This window comes from Capra hircus, chromosome 5, assembly GCF_001704415.2.
Source record: "Capra hircus breed San Clemente chromosome 5, ASM170441v1, whole genome shotgun sequence".
In the NCBI taxonomy this organism is placed as follows: Eukaryota; Metazoa; Chordata; class Mammalia; order Artiodactyla; family Bovidae; genus Capra; species Capra hircus.
In genome coordinates, this window is record NC_030812.1 from 4289992 (window position 1) to 4306435 (window position 16444).

The window sequence follows — 16444 nt, forward strand, 5'->3', positions numbered from 1 at the left end:
AGCTCAGTAGAAATTTAAACCATAAGAAACTATGACAGGAAAACTGTGACAAATACATAAGTGAATAGTCTTGCCTCTGTGATCTTTCAACACCAATAAAATGAAAAAAAAATATTTACTTCCAGAATCACTGTGATGATTAAGTTGGAAAGCGTAAGTGAGAATTCAGTATTTAGTCATAAAATGCCATATAAAAATCAAATACCATAATAATAATTTTACCACTTCAGAATTATAAGGGAAAAGTCACTTAGAAGAGGTAAACACTGGCTACATGTCCAAGGCTTGAATGAAAATGTGACCTAGGTATGTTTACAAATCCTTTCATCTCAAATTCTTTATTATGCATGAGTGTCTTTTGTTATCACGATGCATAAAAATGGTAGAGCCTGTTGAAAACTCCAAAATAAAGAGACGAGCCAAGGAAAAAACATGAATAATTTATTCAGATACGATTCAAGTTTATCCCCAACTTATTTGCCTTTTATTCTTCATTTTAGTTAATTACATTTTCACCGTTTATCTTCAAGGTTATGCATGCACCTTGAGAAGGTCACAAAAGGTCCATGATATAGGGGTTCACAATTAGGTTGTATGTTATATTCAGAGTCCCAGGGGAACTAATAAATTCTAGAAATACTGATTAAGCAAGATGAATTCTTATATAGCTTCAACTACAACAGTTTTAAAGACAAGTACAAGCTTCTTTGCCACAAAATTCACAAAAAAAGTAATTGATTGAAGAATATCTCTTTTATGCAAAATATACATTTTAGGATATAATTCAATTAATATTCTACTATATACTGACATAGTTCTTGATAATTTAATAAAAAAATACTCTCATTGCCAGAATTTTATTTTTTTCATATTTATAATTGAGGTAACAATGATGAAATACTTGAATCATGAATAATATTAATGAGTTTAAGTCAAATAACTTTTAAGAACTTAAAACAAATCTGAGACTCCAAATGGGTCAATTTTGACAAATAGGCACTGAAAATTTTACAACATAATACGACAAGCTACTATAAGTGGTTTATTAAAAATAAACGATACAGTTAGTGTTTGTGGATCTAACCAACAAAGGAGAAATAAAGGAAATTAAGACAGACCTATAGTATACCAATATCACTGCTTTTATGATCACAGCACAATCTACTGCAGGTCCACAAAGGGTAATTCACAGAGGTGTGGGCCTTACTGGAAGCTCCAGAGATGTTGATCGTGACTCTGGCTTTCTTTGATGTGAGATGGCCAAAGCTGTTGACCCATGCATACATGTTGGTATTTACAGCTGTTTCACGGACACCAGCCAGTCCTCAGCAGACCACTCATATGGGCAGCACCAAATGAGTTCCAGCCACAGCTCTTGCATAGGCTTCTCATGCCTCATGAAGACGCCAGGATCTCTTCCAAGTGCAACCTGGTCACATCAGGGCACATTCAGCAGCAGAAGTCTGTTTCCAGAACAGTCCTTGGTATGGCTAAATTCCACTGTCCCTTTTTCAGCAGTCAAAAATCCATGATAAATTCTGTATAACACTGCAGTCAATAACAGCAGCACCAGACAGTATATTAATTCCTTTACCATAAAGTTGTGTTTAATTATAACTTTCTATGTGTAGTGTTATCAAAAGCATCACTGAATCTCTAAATACCAGTTGTTTACGTCTGGGTAAATACATTGCTGTACAAGGTCTCTGACATGCAGGTCATGCTCTAGGACTTGGGGATATAAAGTAATACATGTTATGTGGCCAATTCTAAAAGTGACAACTGTCTCCCTAACTGGAAATAAACATGAGCACTAGGAATCAGCAGTCTCAAGGATCCCAAATGCCTTAAAAATACTGTTTATCTCTCAGTTTATAGAATGGTAGTTTCTTCCCTCTCATGTCCAATACATCAGACACACTACCGCTATTGCATTTGTAGGGATGTGCAAACAGAATGTCTTCCACTTGGACAGAATAAGACACCCTGAGGGTTTCACTGGTGTGTCCTGATGAATTCTGGTTGCTAGGTAGTAGAAACTGACACTGCAGCAGGCAATCAAATGCAACGGTAAAACTGCTGCTTAAATCCTGCTTCTCAAAAAGGTTCACAGTACTGATTAACTTAGGTAGTCTACGGGGCATCATTAATTTATACACAAAGCAGAGAGGCTGTTCCAAGTAGTGAAGAAGGCAAGGGGCAGGGGAGAAGACCCAGTACTAAAATCATGAACACCTTATCAAGGCATTTCTGTGCTTCATGGAGACAGATGGCATATACATATAAGACAGGGAGCTAAGACATACGGACAGAACAACATACAGGACAAAGCACCTGATTAAACACTGCCTGAAAACCTGATCAATGCTGTCGGTCGGGAATTTAAGGCTGGTCAAGAAAGCTTCCTGTGAACAACAATGCTCTTTGTTGTTTGCAAAAAAAAATAAAAAATTAAATAAAAGAAGGGGGTAAAAAAGACAAGAATTTTGAGTGGTATTTGGCACCCTGACTCTGAAAACGATGACAAATTCTGGGATTAAAAAAAATAAAAAAAAACCATGAGTCTAGTTCCAAATAGCAATTCCTATCTGAACGATGCAAGCCTGGCTGGCAGTTACCTTTCTCTCATGTTTTGTGCCTTCCCCAAGCCATTAAGTAAGAGATCTGGCCTCGGCTTGCGTGTAACCAGTAATGACAATCTCTTTGCAGTTATCTGTGTGCAAACAACCAGAGACATTCAGAACTCCAATACAGCATTTTGGAAGAAAAGTAAATCAATCAAGAAATTAAACTATTTAAAACAAATTTTTTTTCAAAGAATTATAAAGAAAAAAAAATTGTCAAGGAGAAATTCACCCTCCCTGCCCCACAATTCAACATGCAGAACAGTCAACCAGTGCTTTCACATCAGCAGGATGGTTCGATGCAAGTACACATATCCCGAGCCCTCTGCGGTCCCCGAACTCTGTGACATTGCTTTCAGGTGATAAAGACAAGATGGTCCATGCAAATGAGCTGACCAAAGTCACGTTGCGTGCATTCAAAACAGAATCCCAGACATCTTCAGAATGGTTCAGAGTCACAAGAAATGAAGTCCCCATGAAGTAGCTGGCATTTGGAAGCACAATGATATAAATATATCTCCCTGAAGATGTGTTTATGTATTAGGCTACCCGCCAATATCTGATGCTATCTGTCATTTTATTGCGAAAGGAGATCAGGGCAATTCATAAGGAGAAGTGGTAGCACTACAAGGATAAGATTCGTTTAAAGCCCGGATAAGATTCGTCAGCTACCCAAATGGCATTTCTGACTTCAGATAGTAGTATCATGCAGGATTTATACTGTATTAATGGCGTCTGGAGTAACTCTACATTTAATTATTTCCATTACGGGGTAAACAGTACTTGAATTAAGACCATTTAGCCAACTGATGCAGTTTGGTTTACAAGATAGATGGGATGGGAGATCGAGAGCGCCTCAGAGGACAAGGAGAGTTGTAAGGTGAAGTTACTGGAGAGAGCCTCAGAGCATTGCCTGCCAAGCCCGCTATGTTGTTTAAGCTTCGGGATTTTTCATATCCTTTTATGGAAAAATGCACAGACATCAGTTGAATTCAACCAGAAAATAGACACAGACAAACAATATCATGCAGGGTAATCAAAGTGCTATTTTTGAGCTCAAAGAATTCGCTTACAAAGAATTCAATATTGAGACAATTTACAACTCTAAAAAAGAAAAAAATGAAGCTTACTGTAGCTGTCATTTCCAAAAGATTAAGCCAGCTATCACAAATTACTATTGTAATACTTCAAAATCTATTCTTTTCCAAATATAGTTTGTATTGATGCAATTTTGACATATTCAGTATCAGAAAACTTTTAAGAATTATGCAAAGCAACTTAAGTAAGATACAAATTTGGCTAATATTTTTAAATTTCAGAATATGTCCCTGAAAAAAAATAAATGAGCTATTTTTTCTCTTTTCATTCTTATTTTAGTATTCACTAAGCTAATAAAGCTTGCTTAAGTTTAAGTGGACAACTCTTTCCCAGCATCTTTAATCTTCCAGCTTTATGGGGTTAAAAGGATGATTCGTCAATAATGGCTTTTAATGCCATTATCTAGGTGATGTAGAATGAATGCCTATTTCTAATCCCTTGTATTAAAAAATAAATAAATATATAATATAAACTGAGTCATCATTTCAGTAAACTTAAATCTGATTTTGATTATATATTTTCAGCTGATTCTTCCCTGCCAGGAATGAAGAATAATTTGATATTAATCCACTTTTTCTTCCTATTATCTTGCATTCTAATCTTCTGTTCATAATAATCACTGACTTACAGAATCCTTCCCACTTACAGGTCTTTCCAACAAACTTTAACCCACTGATTTGCCTTAGCTGCTCAACCCACACCCCATCAAGGACACTTTTAGGAGGAGTATATATTGTGGTATTTTTTATTAGAAAAGACTAGAGGCAGGTAAACGAGGTAGTGAGTACCTACTGTAAAAGTAGAGGCAAAATTGTCTTAAAAGGCAGGCAATCATTAACTGAAAAAACAGGCATTATTATACAATTCAGTAAATAAATGTTCTGACAGCTCCACTGAAAAAGTGTTATAGATCCGGAAAATGAAACAGCTCTGCTGTGGGGTAAGGTTTGACTAGTAGGAACCCCCTCTCTACATACACACCCACAAACTTTCAGCAGATTAGATGTTTTCTTTGATATTTTGTCGATGAAAATTTATGTCATCCACTGATTACAGTAAAGTTCTCTAGGACGTAATTTCTGCTAATGAGAAAATTATCTGCCTATGTTTTATTAGTATTTTGAGCTATAACGCATAAGAGCTGGCATATATTTCATTCTGCTCTGCTGGGTGATGGAACAGTTAATGAGAGAATGTCTTAAATAATTAAAAAGGAATTGCAAGTCATTCACTCTTACATAGGGACCTTCACATTCCTAGAGGGCTAATTATCATTCCTCTTCTGTAATGCGATTGGAAATATAACTAGGATTGGAGAAAGAATAATTTATCCAAGTTGACTTGGATTTTTAGTGTAACCTAAAAATGTAAACTAGACTATAAACATTGATTGGTTTTGATTAAAAGCAACCTCGTGAATATACATGAATCAAAGAAGTTGCTAATAACTATAAACCATCCTTGTAAAAATAGACATCTTGTTCCCCACAATAACCGTGTTCCCTATGAGACTTCCAAAAAAGGTAAAAATCTGTTTAACAATTTATATTAATCATGTTATTTACATGTAAATCTTGGTTGCCCTTGCAAATGTTTAGTTACTTTTCTGAATTATAGTCATTAAGATAAATATTATTTATTCTGTTTATAAGTCCTTCTAATAACTATGATTTCAGTGTCCACTTGAGAAGGGTTCCCTTATAATTTAGTAACAAGTATTTAATTAGTAAAATTATGTTTTTCATATACATTTATTCTTCCTTTATTCTGCAGGTTCATTATGATTAGAAAATTTGACAAAATTTTGCCTCATCAAGCTTTTATTGAATGGAATGACTGAAAATATAATTTATGAGAATAAGCAATACTGAACTCAATTTGAACTAACATCTAAATACACGATATACACTTTATACAGCTTTTAAAAGCACATATTTGTTTGGGGCAATATTGAAACTGCCTGTTTGTGCACTATCAATGAGATGTTTATGTTCATGTAAAATGATATATAAATAAAACTACTGTATAAATAAAATCATAGGTTCTAAGTTTTGGGAGTCCATTCTTTTAGGTAATCCACATGTTTTCTTAATGTATGCCCAACTGCATTTACACTTGTTGATAGAAAAAGAATACAATGGGAATCCAGTTATTTTTCTCATCTATATAGGGGAGAATTTACATAACTCAAAAATCAGGTCAGTGTAGGAAACGATTAGAAGCATACAGAAGATAAATATGTGAGTGGGAATAATGGAAGGTGTCTCTAATCTATATAAAGGAAAGGAGAAGAAATGAATGGATTTCTAACAGACATGACAGAGAAAGCACTGAGAAGATTAAGTGAGAATAGCCAGAAATGTTACCAGATCCAGGGAAAAACACACAGATCTACAAAATAACTAAGCAAGAATGAAAAAGGATTTGCTTATAGTGAGAAATGATGAAAAATAAAAAGCTCATAGTTGGGTGTTCAAAGATGCTCTCATTGATAGAATTTGTATTTGTGAAATAAGATCACATGTATAATGTTCTCATAGAAACACAATATCTTATTAATTGCTTTGCTATGGAATTTTGCCATTTTACAGGAAAACTATTACAGGTGCTTTATAGTTTTCAAAGTCTTCTTAAATATGTGATCCCCTTTGACAGTTTAAAATTCAAAATATTATCTAACATAGAAGAAAAACATTCTAGCTAGAGTCTTAACATGTAGCCCTAGTATAAATATTGCATGTGATATTTTATTGAATGATGCTTAAAGTATATCCAAATATAACCACATAATACATAAAAATACATATATACACATATGGATATATGTATATACATATATAGTGATTAAGATTACAAGGCACTTTAAGTACTATATTCTATATTATTAGTTATATACATATATTTTAAGTACTGTGATAGAGTATTAATTATAAAAATATTTTAAAACTATTGTAACAATATAAAATAGTGAAAAATCAGATAACTGAAATACATTTTGGTACAAGAGATAGATGCAGAGAGTGACAGTTCTTGGAATGAAGTATAATTTAAAATATTACACGTTAAAGCAACAAAAGAAGAGTCCTCTGTCTTCTCTTTTGTATGGAGACAGAAAGAACAATGTAAAGTGCTCAGAAGAAACAAAAATGAAGACAACATGGGTAATGAGCTATTTCAAAGGAAATAGGCTTCATAAAATAAATATTTTAGACTTAAAGCGGTAAAGTATTCTGTAGGGAGAAATTGCAATGAATAGCAAATAAGCACAATATTTTTAAAATGCAGTTGCACTAACATGAAACTTTTAGAGTGGCTTTTCATTCAAATTCAGTCAATTGCCTAAGAAATTATTATTTCTTCATAAGAAATTTGTAGTTCTTTCTCCATTCTGTCCGTAAATCGAGTAAAATAACCTTGGCACTAAGGCAACTGGAATTCTCAAAGCAGAAGGTGTTCTAAGAGCATACCAGAACTTTGACAAGGGTGGGTTATAAGTGTCACGAAACTAATTTCTTGAGGATAAAAAGTGTCCAATTCTTTGGTTGGCAAAGTTTAATAAAATGAAAATGAAAACTAGCACCTAAGGAATAGTCATAGATGGTTGATACAATCTAGTGAAATAAAACCACATGCTGGAGTGGAGCTTCAGTATCCTGCTATATTTCTTAACCAAGATGCCTACCTAATACAATGTATCCATTCAACAGATATTAAGTATCTTCTATGAGCCAGGAATTGTTCAGGGTCAATTAAAAAATAATAATAAAATGATTACTGCCCAGAAGAGAAATTTGGCATTTTGACTTTTGTAAGTACATTTGTAAGTACGGTAAGTAACCTTTCCACTGATTGTGTATACTGTTCTGTATGGCCAGAGGATCATGTACCTTAGCAAGCTCCTGACATTGAGATTAATTACTGGGGAAAATTTGCCCAAACACTGGATAAGAGACCATTAAGTGAAGTTGCTCAGTCGTGTCCGACTCTTTGTCATCCCATGGACTGTAGCCTACCAGGCTCCTCTGTCCATGGGATTTTCCAGGCAATAGTACTGAAGTAGATTGCCATTTCCTTCTCCAGGGGATCTTCCCGACCCAGGGATCCAACCCGGGTCTCCCACATTGTAGACAGACGCTTTACCGTCTGAGCCACCAGGATAAGAGACCATTACAGTATGTTTAATGCTTTACTTTAAAGAAAAAGCTTTATTATTGTTTTATAATTATCAACCACGTGTCAAACAGATGCATAGAGTTAATTAGTGAGTTTAATTCATTGAAGAAAAAAGATAACTTTTCAAGGCTGCTGAATATATTATATTAAAACAATTAAATGATTGACTTAATTATTAAATACTTCATTACAATTCTGCCCATAGACAAATGAAAAACCAAAACATAAAAAAAAAAGAAAGGGTGAAATGTCTTTCAGATATGACAATCAAGTTGGCTGTCATGATACATATTTTTAAATGTTTATAATGAGATAAGATGTAATGAGGCAAAAAAGCACTATGATGTCATAGTTGTTCCTAGAAAATGATGAACGAGCATTTTACATCACTCCATACATTTGCAGCATTTAATTGCTAAGTCACCTGACAGGATGTGATGAAATGCATGCCTACCTTTCCTGATCCCTCCATCAGAGGTGCACGTGTAATCACCTGCCGTCAGCAGGAAACATGTCTCCCCTCTTCTGTGTCTGTCTCTGGTACTAGAGCGCCTGATGGGGAGCCTTTCTGGGGGTGATACTGGCGGCTCACTTCCTGCACTCTCGTCACCTGATAACACTGGTCACAGCGCCGTGCCCATTGGCAGACAGTGATGATGAGGCAATGAGACAACACAGAGAGTTTACACCCAATGTCCATAGTACAGTCACTCGATAATACAAAGTACAACAACCACAACATGATAAGAAAAGAATTTTCATCACTCGTCACAAAAACTTACATGGAGCAAAATGGAAATGTATTGAAAAGGAGAGAAAGGTTCTCAGGGAAATTTTAATTTCATGTTGGATTTTATCTAATATGACAACGACTTTTACAAAAGTAACATGATTCAAAGTAAGTGTGATAATGTAGTAGCACACGAAATTAATATCTTTCCACTTTTGACAGGTTATCTAGATACTGTACGTCTTTAAAAATGGAGCCTACTGAAGGAAAAACTCCTAAGTAAATAATTGTCTTTGCAGGGCTAAAAGACATATGCTTTCATTATTTTCTGAAAGTAATTTTTCCCAAATTTTATAATGAAAACAATCCCAAAGTTTACAGATTTTGTGTCCAGGTTCTCTGCTTTGAAGTGACATAGTATTTTTGAGCATAACAATGGAACAACATCACCTTCTCCAAACGCCCTTGAAACATTTACGTCTAAATACTTGCCAAAGACTTTCACGTCCTATAGCCTAGATGCTAGCTGGTAACAGTGCTTGCCCAAGCTGAGAGTGTGTCCTCCTTTTCATGCCCTTCAGAAAAGCCCTGCACAGGTAACTCAGAACAATCCAATAAGGGCAGCAACCCAAACCTTCTTTCACAAGGACATTCCTGGACAGCAACTCTCAGAAACATACTGACAGAATTTGCAAAACAATCTACTAAATAAACATGAGGACTTTGAATAAAATCTTTTAAAAAGCAGTTCAGTCCCAGTCAAGTTCCCCCCCCCACCCCCCGCCACCATTTAATCCATAACAGCTTCTGGGAGCTAAGGAGGCAACCTGTGAAAATGTCACTTGCTTTTCCCATTTGTTTGCTAGTTTGCTTGTTTTGTTTAATCAGTGTTATTTCTAAATAATGCTAAATTATTCACATGAGATTGTCATAAATTATTTTTCTACAGGAAGAAGATTAAACTATTTAAGTTATAGGGAATGCATATATTTAGCATTTCATAGATGACAAAAAATTAGTTAAATTGTGAGGTCTACAATATATTTCATCTGTACTAGACATAACAGATTAGAGAAGACACTATTTATCACTTTGGCAAACTGAATGTCAATTTACAGTCAATTAACTCTAGATTATCTATGGCAATAGAGAGAAGTAGGAATTCAGCTAATTTCAAGCAGGAATTTATCCAAAATTATATTCTGGAAGGGAAAAGCAACCAGTGCAGAATGCATAAAAAAGGAAATCCATGGAGAAATTCAACCTTCCTATTGATTAGCCAAAGCAGATCCTCTAGACCCTGCATAATGTTGGGCTGATTGTACTACATAGCACTTTACCCAAAGCAAAGGAATTATATTGAAATAGCCTAATTTAAGAATAATGAAAACTTAATCAACCCTCCATAATATTAATAAGAAAGACCTTTACTTTCCAAAGGGCACTCTTACATATCACCTCTTCAGTGTTTAGGCCTTTGAAACATAAACATCCCTTCTTTTTATGTAACTTCTTCTTGTGAATTAGGTCAAAATGCATGGCCCCGTGTGGCAGAGATAAAACTGAGACAAACACACCAAGCCAAATGATATGGAGATCAACATTTTGAGAATGAAGGATGGAAAATGTCCAATATCATACCACCACATCGTGCAGGGAAACAAAGAAACAACGGCACAAAAGCAACAAAAAGGCAAAAGAAAATATTGGCGCCGTCAGCACAGGGCATTCCCGTCAAAGCAGGAGAACTCTATAGACCAGCTATGCGGACTTCTACTTAGGATTCATTTAGAAAAGCTACAGTCTAGCTATCTACAAGCCTGACACAAACAGATTTTGTAAAGGGGTAGAACTGAAAACTCCAAACATTTGCAGAAAATGAGAAGGTGACTTCTACTTAAGGGACACACTGGTCTATAAAGTATTTAATGGCATGCATTTGAAACCGTGCCTTACCTGATCTGTTATGTTCCAGAAGCCGATTGTCTTTGCCCAGACACGTGTCACCCTGTTTGCTGTTGCAGGCCATGTTTAATTCTGTCTTGCAGAAAGCAGGCGAGCTTGCCTGAGGAGCAGGAGGGATGTGCTTCTTTCTTTTTCTCGGAAGCTTCTGCTTCGCCATCGCCAAGGAGTAGTACATTCCGAAGTTGTTGACAATGACAGGTACGGGCATGGCTATTGTCAGCACTCCAGCCAGAGCACACAGGGCTCCCACCAGCATCCCCGACCACGTCTGGGGGTACATGTCTCCATAGCCCAAGGTGGTCATGGTCACGACAGCCCACCAGAACCCAATGGGGATGTTTTTGAACTGCGTGTGCTCACTAGCTGAAGGGTCGTTGGGCTGGGCACCCACTCTCTCCGCATAGTAGATCATAGTAGCAAATATCAAAACTCCTAGAGCCAGGAAGATTATGAGCAGCAAAAATTCATTTGTACTCGCTCGAAGAGTGTGTCCAAGCACCCTCAAACCTACAAAATGGCGGGTGAGCTTGAAGATCCTCAGGATCCTCACAAATCTGACCACTCTGAGGAAGCCAAGTACATCTTTAGCAGCTTTAGATGAGAGCCCGCTGAGGCCCACCTCTAAGTAGAAGGGTAGGATGGCCACGAAGTCAATGATATTCAAGAGGTTTTTGACGAATTCAAGTTTATTGGGGGAGAAAACAATACGGACTAAAAATTCAAAAGTAAACCATACCACGCACACTCCTTCTACATACGTCAAGGCAGGATCCGTTTCAATTTCATACTGTGGAACCACGCTGGTGCCATTGGTGACTGATTCTGTCTTGTTTTTGACAATATTGAAAGCTTCGTGTGTCTCCAGGCAAAAGGTTGTGATTGAAACCAGGATGAAGAATAAAGAAGCGAAAGCAATAAACTGTAGGGAAAAGAAAGAAGAAATAAAAGAAGAAACATAGAATGATCTGAACCGTAATACACTTCAATCCAAGTCTAAGAGCACTTCCTGTAGATGAAGAAGTGTGAACACGTTTTTTGGAGATTTCACTTGGGATGTTACTCAACTGTAAGAGCTCAGACATCTAGGTAACATCCATTAGAGTCGCACAGGAAGGATGTTTCAAGTTTTTTTTTCAGCTTATATAGATGAAAAGTTTTGATTTATGTTGGAAAACAATTTGACTCTTTTGTGTAAGAGAAAGAGCGAAAAATAAAATCCTTGCAATCGAATGTTAAAGGGCAGCAGGCTGAAAAAAAAAAATAAATGTAGACAATGGCTCCAGATATTGGTTACGATCCTAGAAATCTTCGTGTATTAGATCCAGATTGACAACCATAAATATAAGGTGCAGTCTACACTGATGGAAATTTGGAAGCCACCCATATTTAACTGCAGGCTTCTTCTTAAATGTTCAGATTATCATGAGGTGTGAACATGAGAAAACTATCTGAGCTGTGCTACCATTTATATCAACCAAAGGTGAAGTCTTGCAAACCTAAGGAAGAAGAGTTGGCATTGAGACTGAAGGGAGAGAAAGAATAAAGGGACAAATTAAGAGGCATTCTTCCTCTCCTGAAAGAGAACTTCAGATGTTAGAATAATATGTTAAAAAGTTATAGAATATATGTTATACAGGATTTTTAAAATTCAACATTTTTTGGCCAATAATATATGACTAATACACACACTTACTAATACAGAATAATAATAAAAGCTCCCACTTATATAGTTCTTACTAGTACCAAACACTCTTCAAAGCAATTTACATAATTAACTCACACAATCCTCATAAGGACACCACACTGTCACCTTTTATGGTCACAGAGTTTGTAACTTTTCCAAAGTCATAAGATTAACCTGATAAGTTTTGCCCCAGATTCTGTTCCCGTAACTACCAAACTCTCAGATGTAGAATACAAATATGTCGAAACCTCTATTTATTTTAGGATCACATTTGTCTTAATATGAAAGATCTGAAAATCTGAGACCCAGTGTCATGTGAAGCGCATGACACTGTTGCCAGCTGTCAGCACCGGAGGCTTTCAGAAAAGCTGGCAGATCCCTGGCACTCTCTGAGTGTGCTCAGATTGGGCATGCTCGCTGAGCATCAAGAGACTCCCAAGGGTCCTTGAATATCTAAACAAATGAGTTATTCAGGAGGAAGAGGTCATCAGTCAAACAGAGGGAGATCTTTTTTAGGAATAGTACGACATGTCCCGAACCCAAAGCTCTTCCCTAATACCTGCTTCTCAACTAAACACTGAAAAGATTTAAGTTTCAAGAAGAGATTGAAATCATCTCCCTTTTTCCCTGGTTGAGTTTCAATGTAAGAGATACACAGATTTTGCCAAATACATGCGATACACAAAAAGACTGAAAAAAAAAAAATCTTAGGACTGAGATTATCTGCCTTAAAGAAACTTCTCAAGAGGCAGGGGAAAGATAGGGGTAAAGGATTAAGAGGTACAAACAATTATGGATAAAATAAGTAAGTTATAAAGATATATAGTACAACTTAGGGAATATTATCCAATAGTTTTATTAACTATAAATTGAATACAACTTTTTAATAGTTGTAAATCACTATGCTGTACATCTGAAACATATAATATTGTACATCAACTATAACCTCAACTAAAAAGGAAAAGAAAGTGAAAGTGAAGTCGTGTCCGACTCTTTGCAACCCCATGGACTGTAGCCTACCAGGCTCCTCCATCCATGGGATTTTTCCAGGCAAGAATACTGGAGCAGGTTGCCATTTCCTTCTCCAGAAAAGGAAAGAACCACCCCAAATTATGGACTAGTTTCTCCGCAGTGTGCTAGTAAATTACATCATTCATATTAATATTATAAGTCATGTAAATCAAGGCTTTGCCTTATTTTTCCATTCCTATCTTCCAACTTCCCTTGGTTTTGACGTTACAGTTTGACTATGATCTTTTCCAGATATACTGTGAGATGATGGCATTATTTTTCACTTAGCTTTTCCTTCATACAAATAAATATACTCTTTTTAAGTCAACTACTTATTCTAACACTCAATATCACTAGGACCTCACAGATTCTTTAAAATATTACATCTTTTGGAGAAAGAATCAATTATCTTTGATCTGTGTGTCACTTCTTTACCTAATCACAGTTTCATCCCTGGATCTGAGAGTCACGCTTGTTTCTGACTCCCCCCACCCTGTTCTTTTGTCACTAGAGCCTCAGCAGTGTGACATACTGAGTCCTCCACAGCCACCCCACACATCCCACCATGGCGTCCAGAATTTTAGGCTAAGCGTCTAAGGGTTTAGTGGGCAAATTCCATCTGTGAGATGTTAGAGAGTACAAAGCAATTAAAGTAAACCACTTTTATCTTTGATCCCAGTGTTTCTGAGTCAGCATTTTCTCTGGCTAAACTAAGTTTTCAGTCTCAAATGCTGTCCACCTATACTCTGTAGTGAAGAGTGGGAACTTCAACGTTGCTCATTCAAAATTAGTCCTGACTTACCACCTCTCATACAGCAAAGACAGTTTTCAACCATACCTTTATGCTCATCATTATAAAGTGCTAAAATCTTTTCCAGTCAGATATTTTCCCCTAGACTTCATTCATTAATTCAACAAGTATGTTGAGTGCCTCTGTATGCCAGGCCACAGGGATAGGGCCTTACTTTAACAGTAGTAAACAAAACACAATCCCATCCTTTGAGGAACTCACAATCCACTAGGCATACAGACATTGAATATTTAACTACACAAAATTACACAATTTCAATTATAATAAATTCAATGAAAGGAAAAAATGACCTAAAACTTTATTTAGACTGAGAGGTTATAGAAACCTCTGAGAAAATATCAATAGACTGGACTTTGAAGGATAAGCGGAGGTCAACCTGATAGAAAGGAGAGATGTGTATCACACAAGAGAGAAGTTTTAACAAAAATGTCTGGAATTTCTTAAGTGATGCCTTGAAGGGAACACCAAAGGAAGAGTAGAGTAGACTTTCCAGGTCTGCCTCTTTTGCACAAATTGTGATGAACAAATCCCAAATTAGCACAGAGATCCTCACTTTTCAAAGGTTTTAAATCAACCAAAAATATTACCTGTATTTGAATTTAAAATGAGACTATAAGGTGACTTTTGAGGTTTGAGTGCTGGTAGAGTCCCTTTGGACTTTCTATATTGGGAGACCTATATAATTAACTTGTCTTAAATTATTGCACCAGCCCCATTGACTGGGATAAAGTGAAAATAAAAGATGGCTTGTAATTTAAAGCACAATGAAAATACTTGAAATCATTATTACCTCAGTAAGAATTACTGGAACTTACTGTTTATGTTCATTAAACAAGTTATGTTACCAGGAAAAGGTCAAAAAAGTCTTAAGATACCACACTAGGTGGCTAGGATTTAAGTAACATGAATCATTTTGTACTAGGACATTATTTAAATACCCGCCTCATATTTCCAAAACTGTGCTCACATTCATTATAAAACACCTGGGCAGCTTACGTAAATGTGAATTTCTTAGCCCTACATCAGATGTCAGATTCCATTGTTTGGGGAGATGGAATTTGCATTCTACAGGCTTTCTAGGTGATTGCTATGCATAGTATAGTTTGAAACCTCTGTTCCCGTGTTTTTTCAACAGACTGATAATACAAGATTGATAATTGATTACTAAGTGAATTGGAGTAGTTTTTAAATTCTAAGCATTTGTAGACTCTTAAAAGAGTTTTCCTAAACCTTAATAAGAATAGCTAACTACCTCCTATGTAATGGGATGTTTATGGCCCATGTGTGTTTATGTTAAGACAAAATTCTGGCTTCTACACAAATAACTGAGTAAGCAAAGCAACAGAACAGTTTCTAAGTATACACAATTCCAAGACACAAAACTTTAGAAACCAAAAGTTGTCTGGTTTTATGTCATTTGGATCTTTCATTTATCAAAAATTTTATTAGAATTATTTAAAGAACCATATGATGATTTTTGCATTTGTATTATTCTACATTGTAGTCTTTATAACTCAATATGTCTTTAGCTTTAAAGGACTTTGTACATCTGCTGGTATGATAATATTATAACATAGGAAAATATAGAGAGTATGAAAAATAGAAATAAACTTTGATATGCTTGGAAATATACAGGATTCATCTTCTAAGTAGATGATTATTTTGTTTAAAAAACAGCTAGACAGGTCATTAAGAAAGGCTAAGGACACTTGGTATGGTCAAGAATAAGAAAGCTGTAACTGAAAGCCAAAATTTACTTCATTATTACATGGTAGGGAATTGGAAGTTGGCTTCTGTCAGCCTGCAAAAGAGGATGTTAGGAGAAAGTTGAATTCTAACAAGAAGGAAATGGAAAAGGTCTCCAAAGACAAGGAGGAAAAGTCCATAATGCGAGGACAAACAATTAGAAATCCCCCCACAGATAGTCAGTAAAGAATCTGTCTGCAATGCAGGAGACCCGGGTTCTATTTCTAGGTTGGGAAGATTCCCCTGGAGAAGGAAATGGCAACCCACTCCATTATTCTTTCCTGGAAAATCCCATGGACAGAGGAGCCTGGCAGGCTGCAGCCTATGGGGTAGCAAGAGTCAGACGACTTAGCGACTATACCACCACCACCACCACCACAGATATAGCGAAAGAACCTAACAGAGAATATTAAATTCTAAGATGATGCTTGCTTTCTTATGCCTCAGTAAAAGGTGGTTTTACCAAACAGCTTGGTGTTGAACGTGCTCTGAGTAATGAAGTTCTTGGACCATGGGAGGATGACAGGAGGGCAGCAGGCAGCCAAGGAGGAAACATACATAGTCAGATTCAAAAACATAAGAGAGCAACAAATAATAGTAAA

At 36.1% G+C, this 16444-nt stretch overlaps 1 protein-coding gene across 6 annotated transcripts in view; it reads right to left on the minus strand.

Annotated features, from left to right (window-relative positions):
• Window positions 421-16444, minus strand: part of KCNC2 (potassium voltage-gated channel subfamily C member 2) — a 240621-nt gene continuing 224597 nt past the window's right edge. For 2 of the 6 annotated variants that reach the window (XM_018047561.1, XM_018047562.1), the window contains exons 3-5: window positions 10582-11509; window positions 8350-8514; window positions 421-3582 (exon numbers count right to left, since the gene is read on the minus strand). In XM_018047561.1, the coding sequence (XP_017903050.1) occupies window positions 3446-3582; window positions 8350-8514; window positions 10582-11509 (1230 nt within the window). In that variant the 3' untranslated portion in view covers window positions 421-3445. The remainder of the gene's footprint in view (window positions 3583-8349; window positions 8515-10581; window positions 11510-16444) is intronic. The other 4 variants (XM_018047564.1, XM_018047566.1, XM_018047563.1 and 1 more) reach the window with 4 other exon arrangements.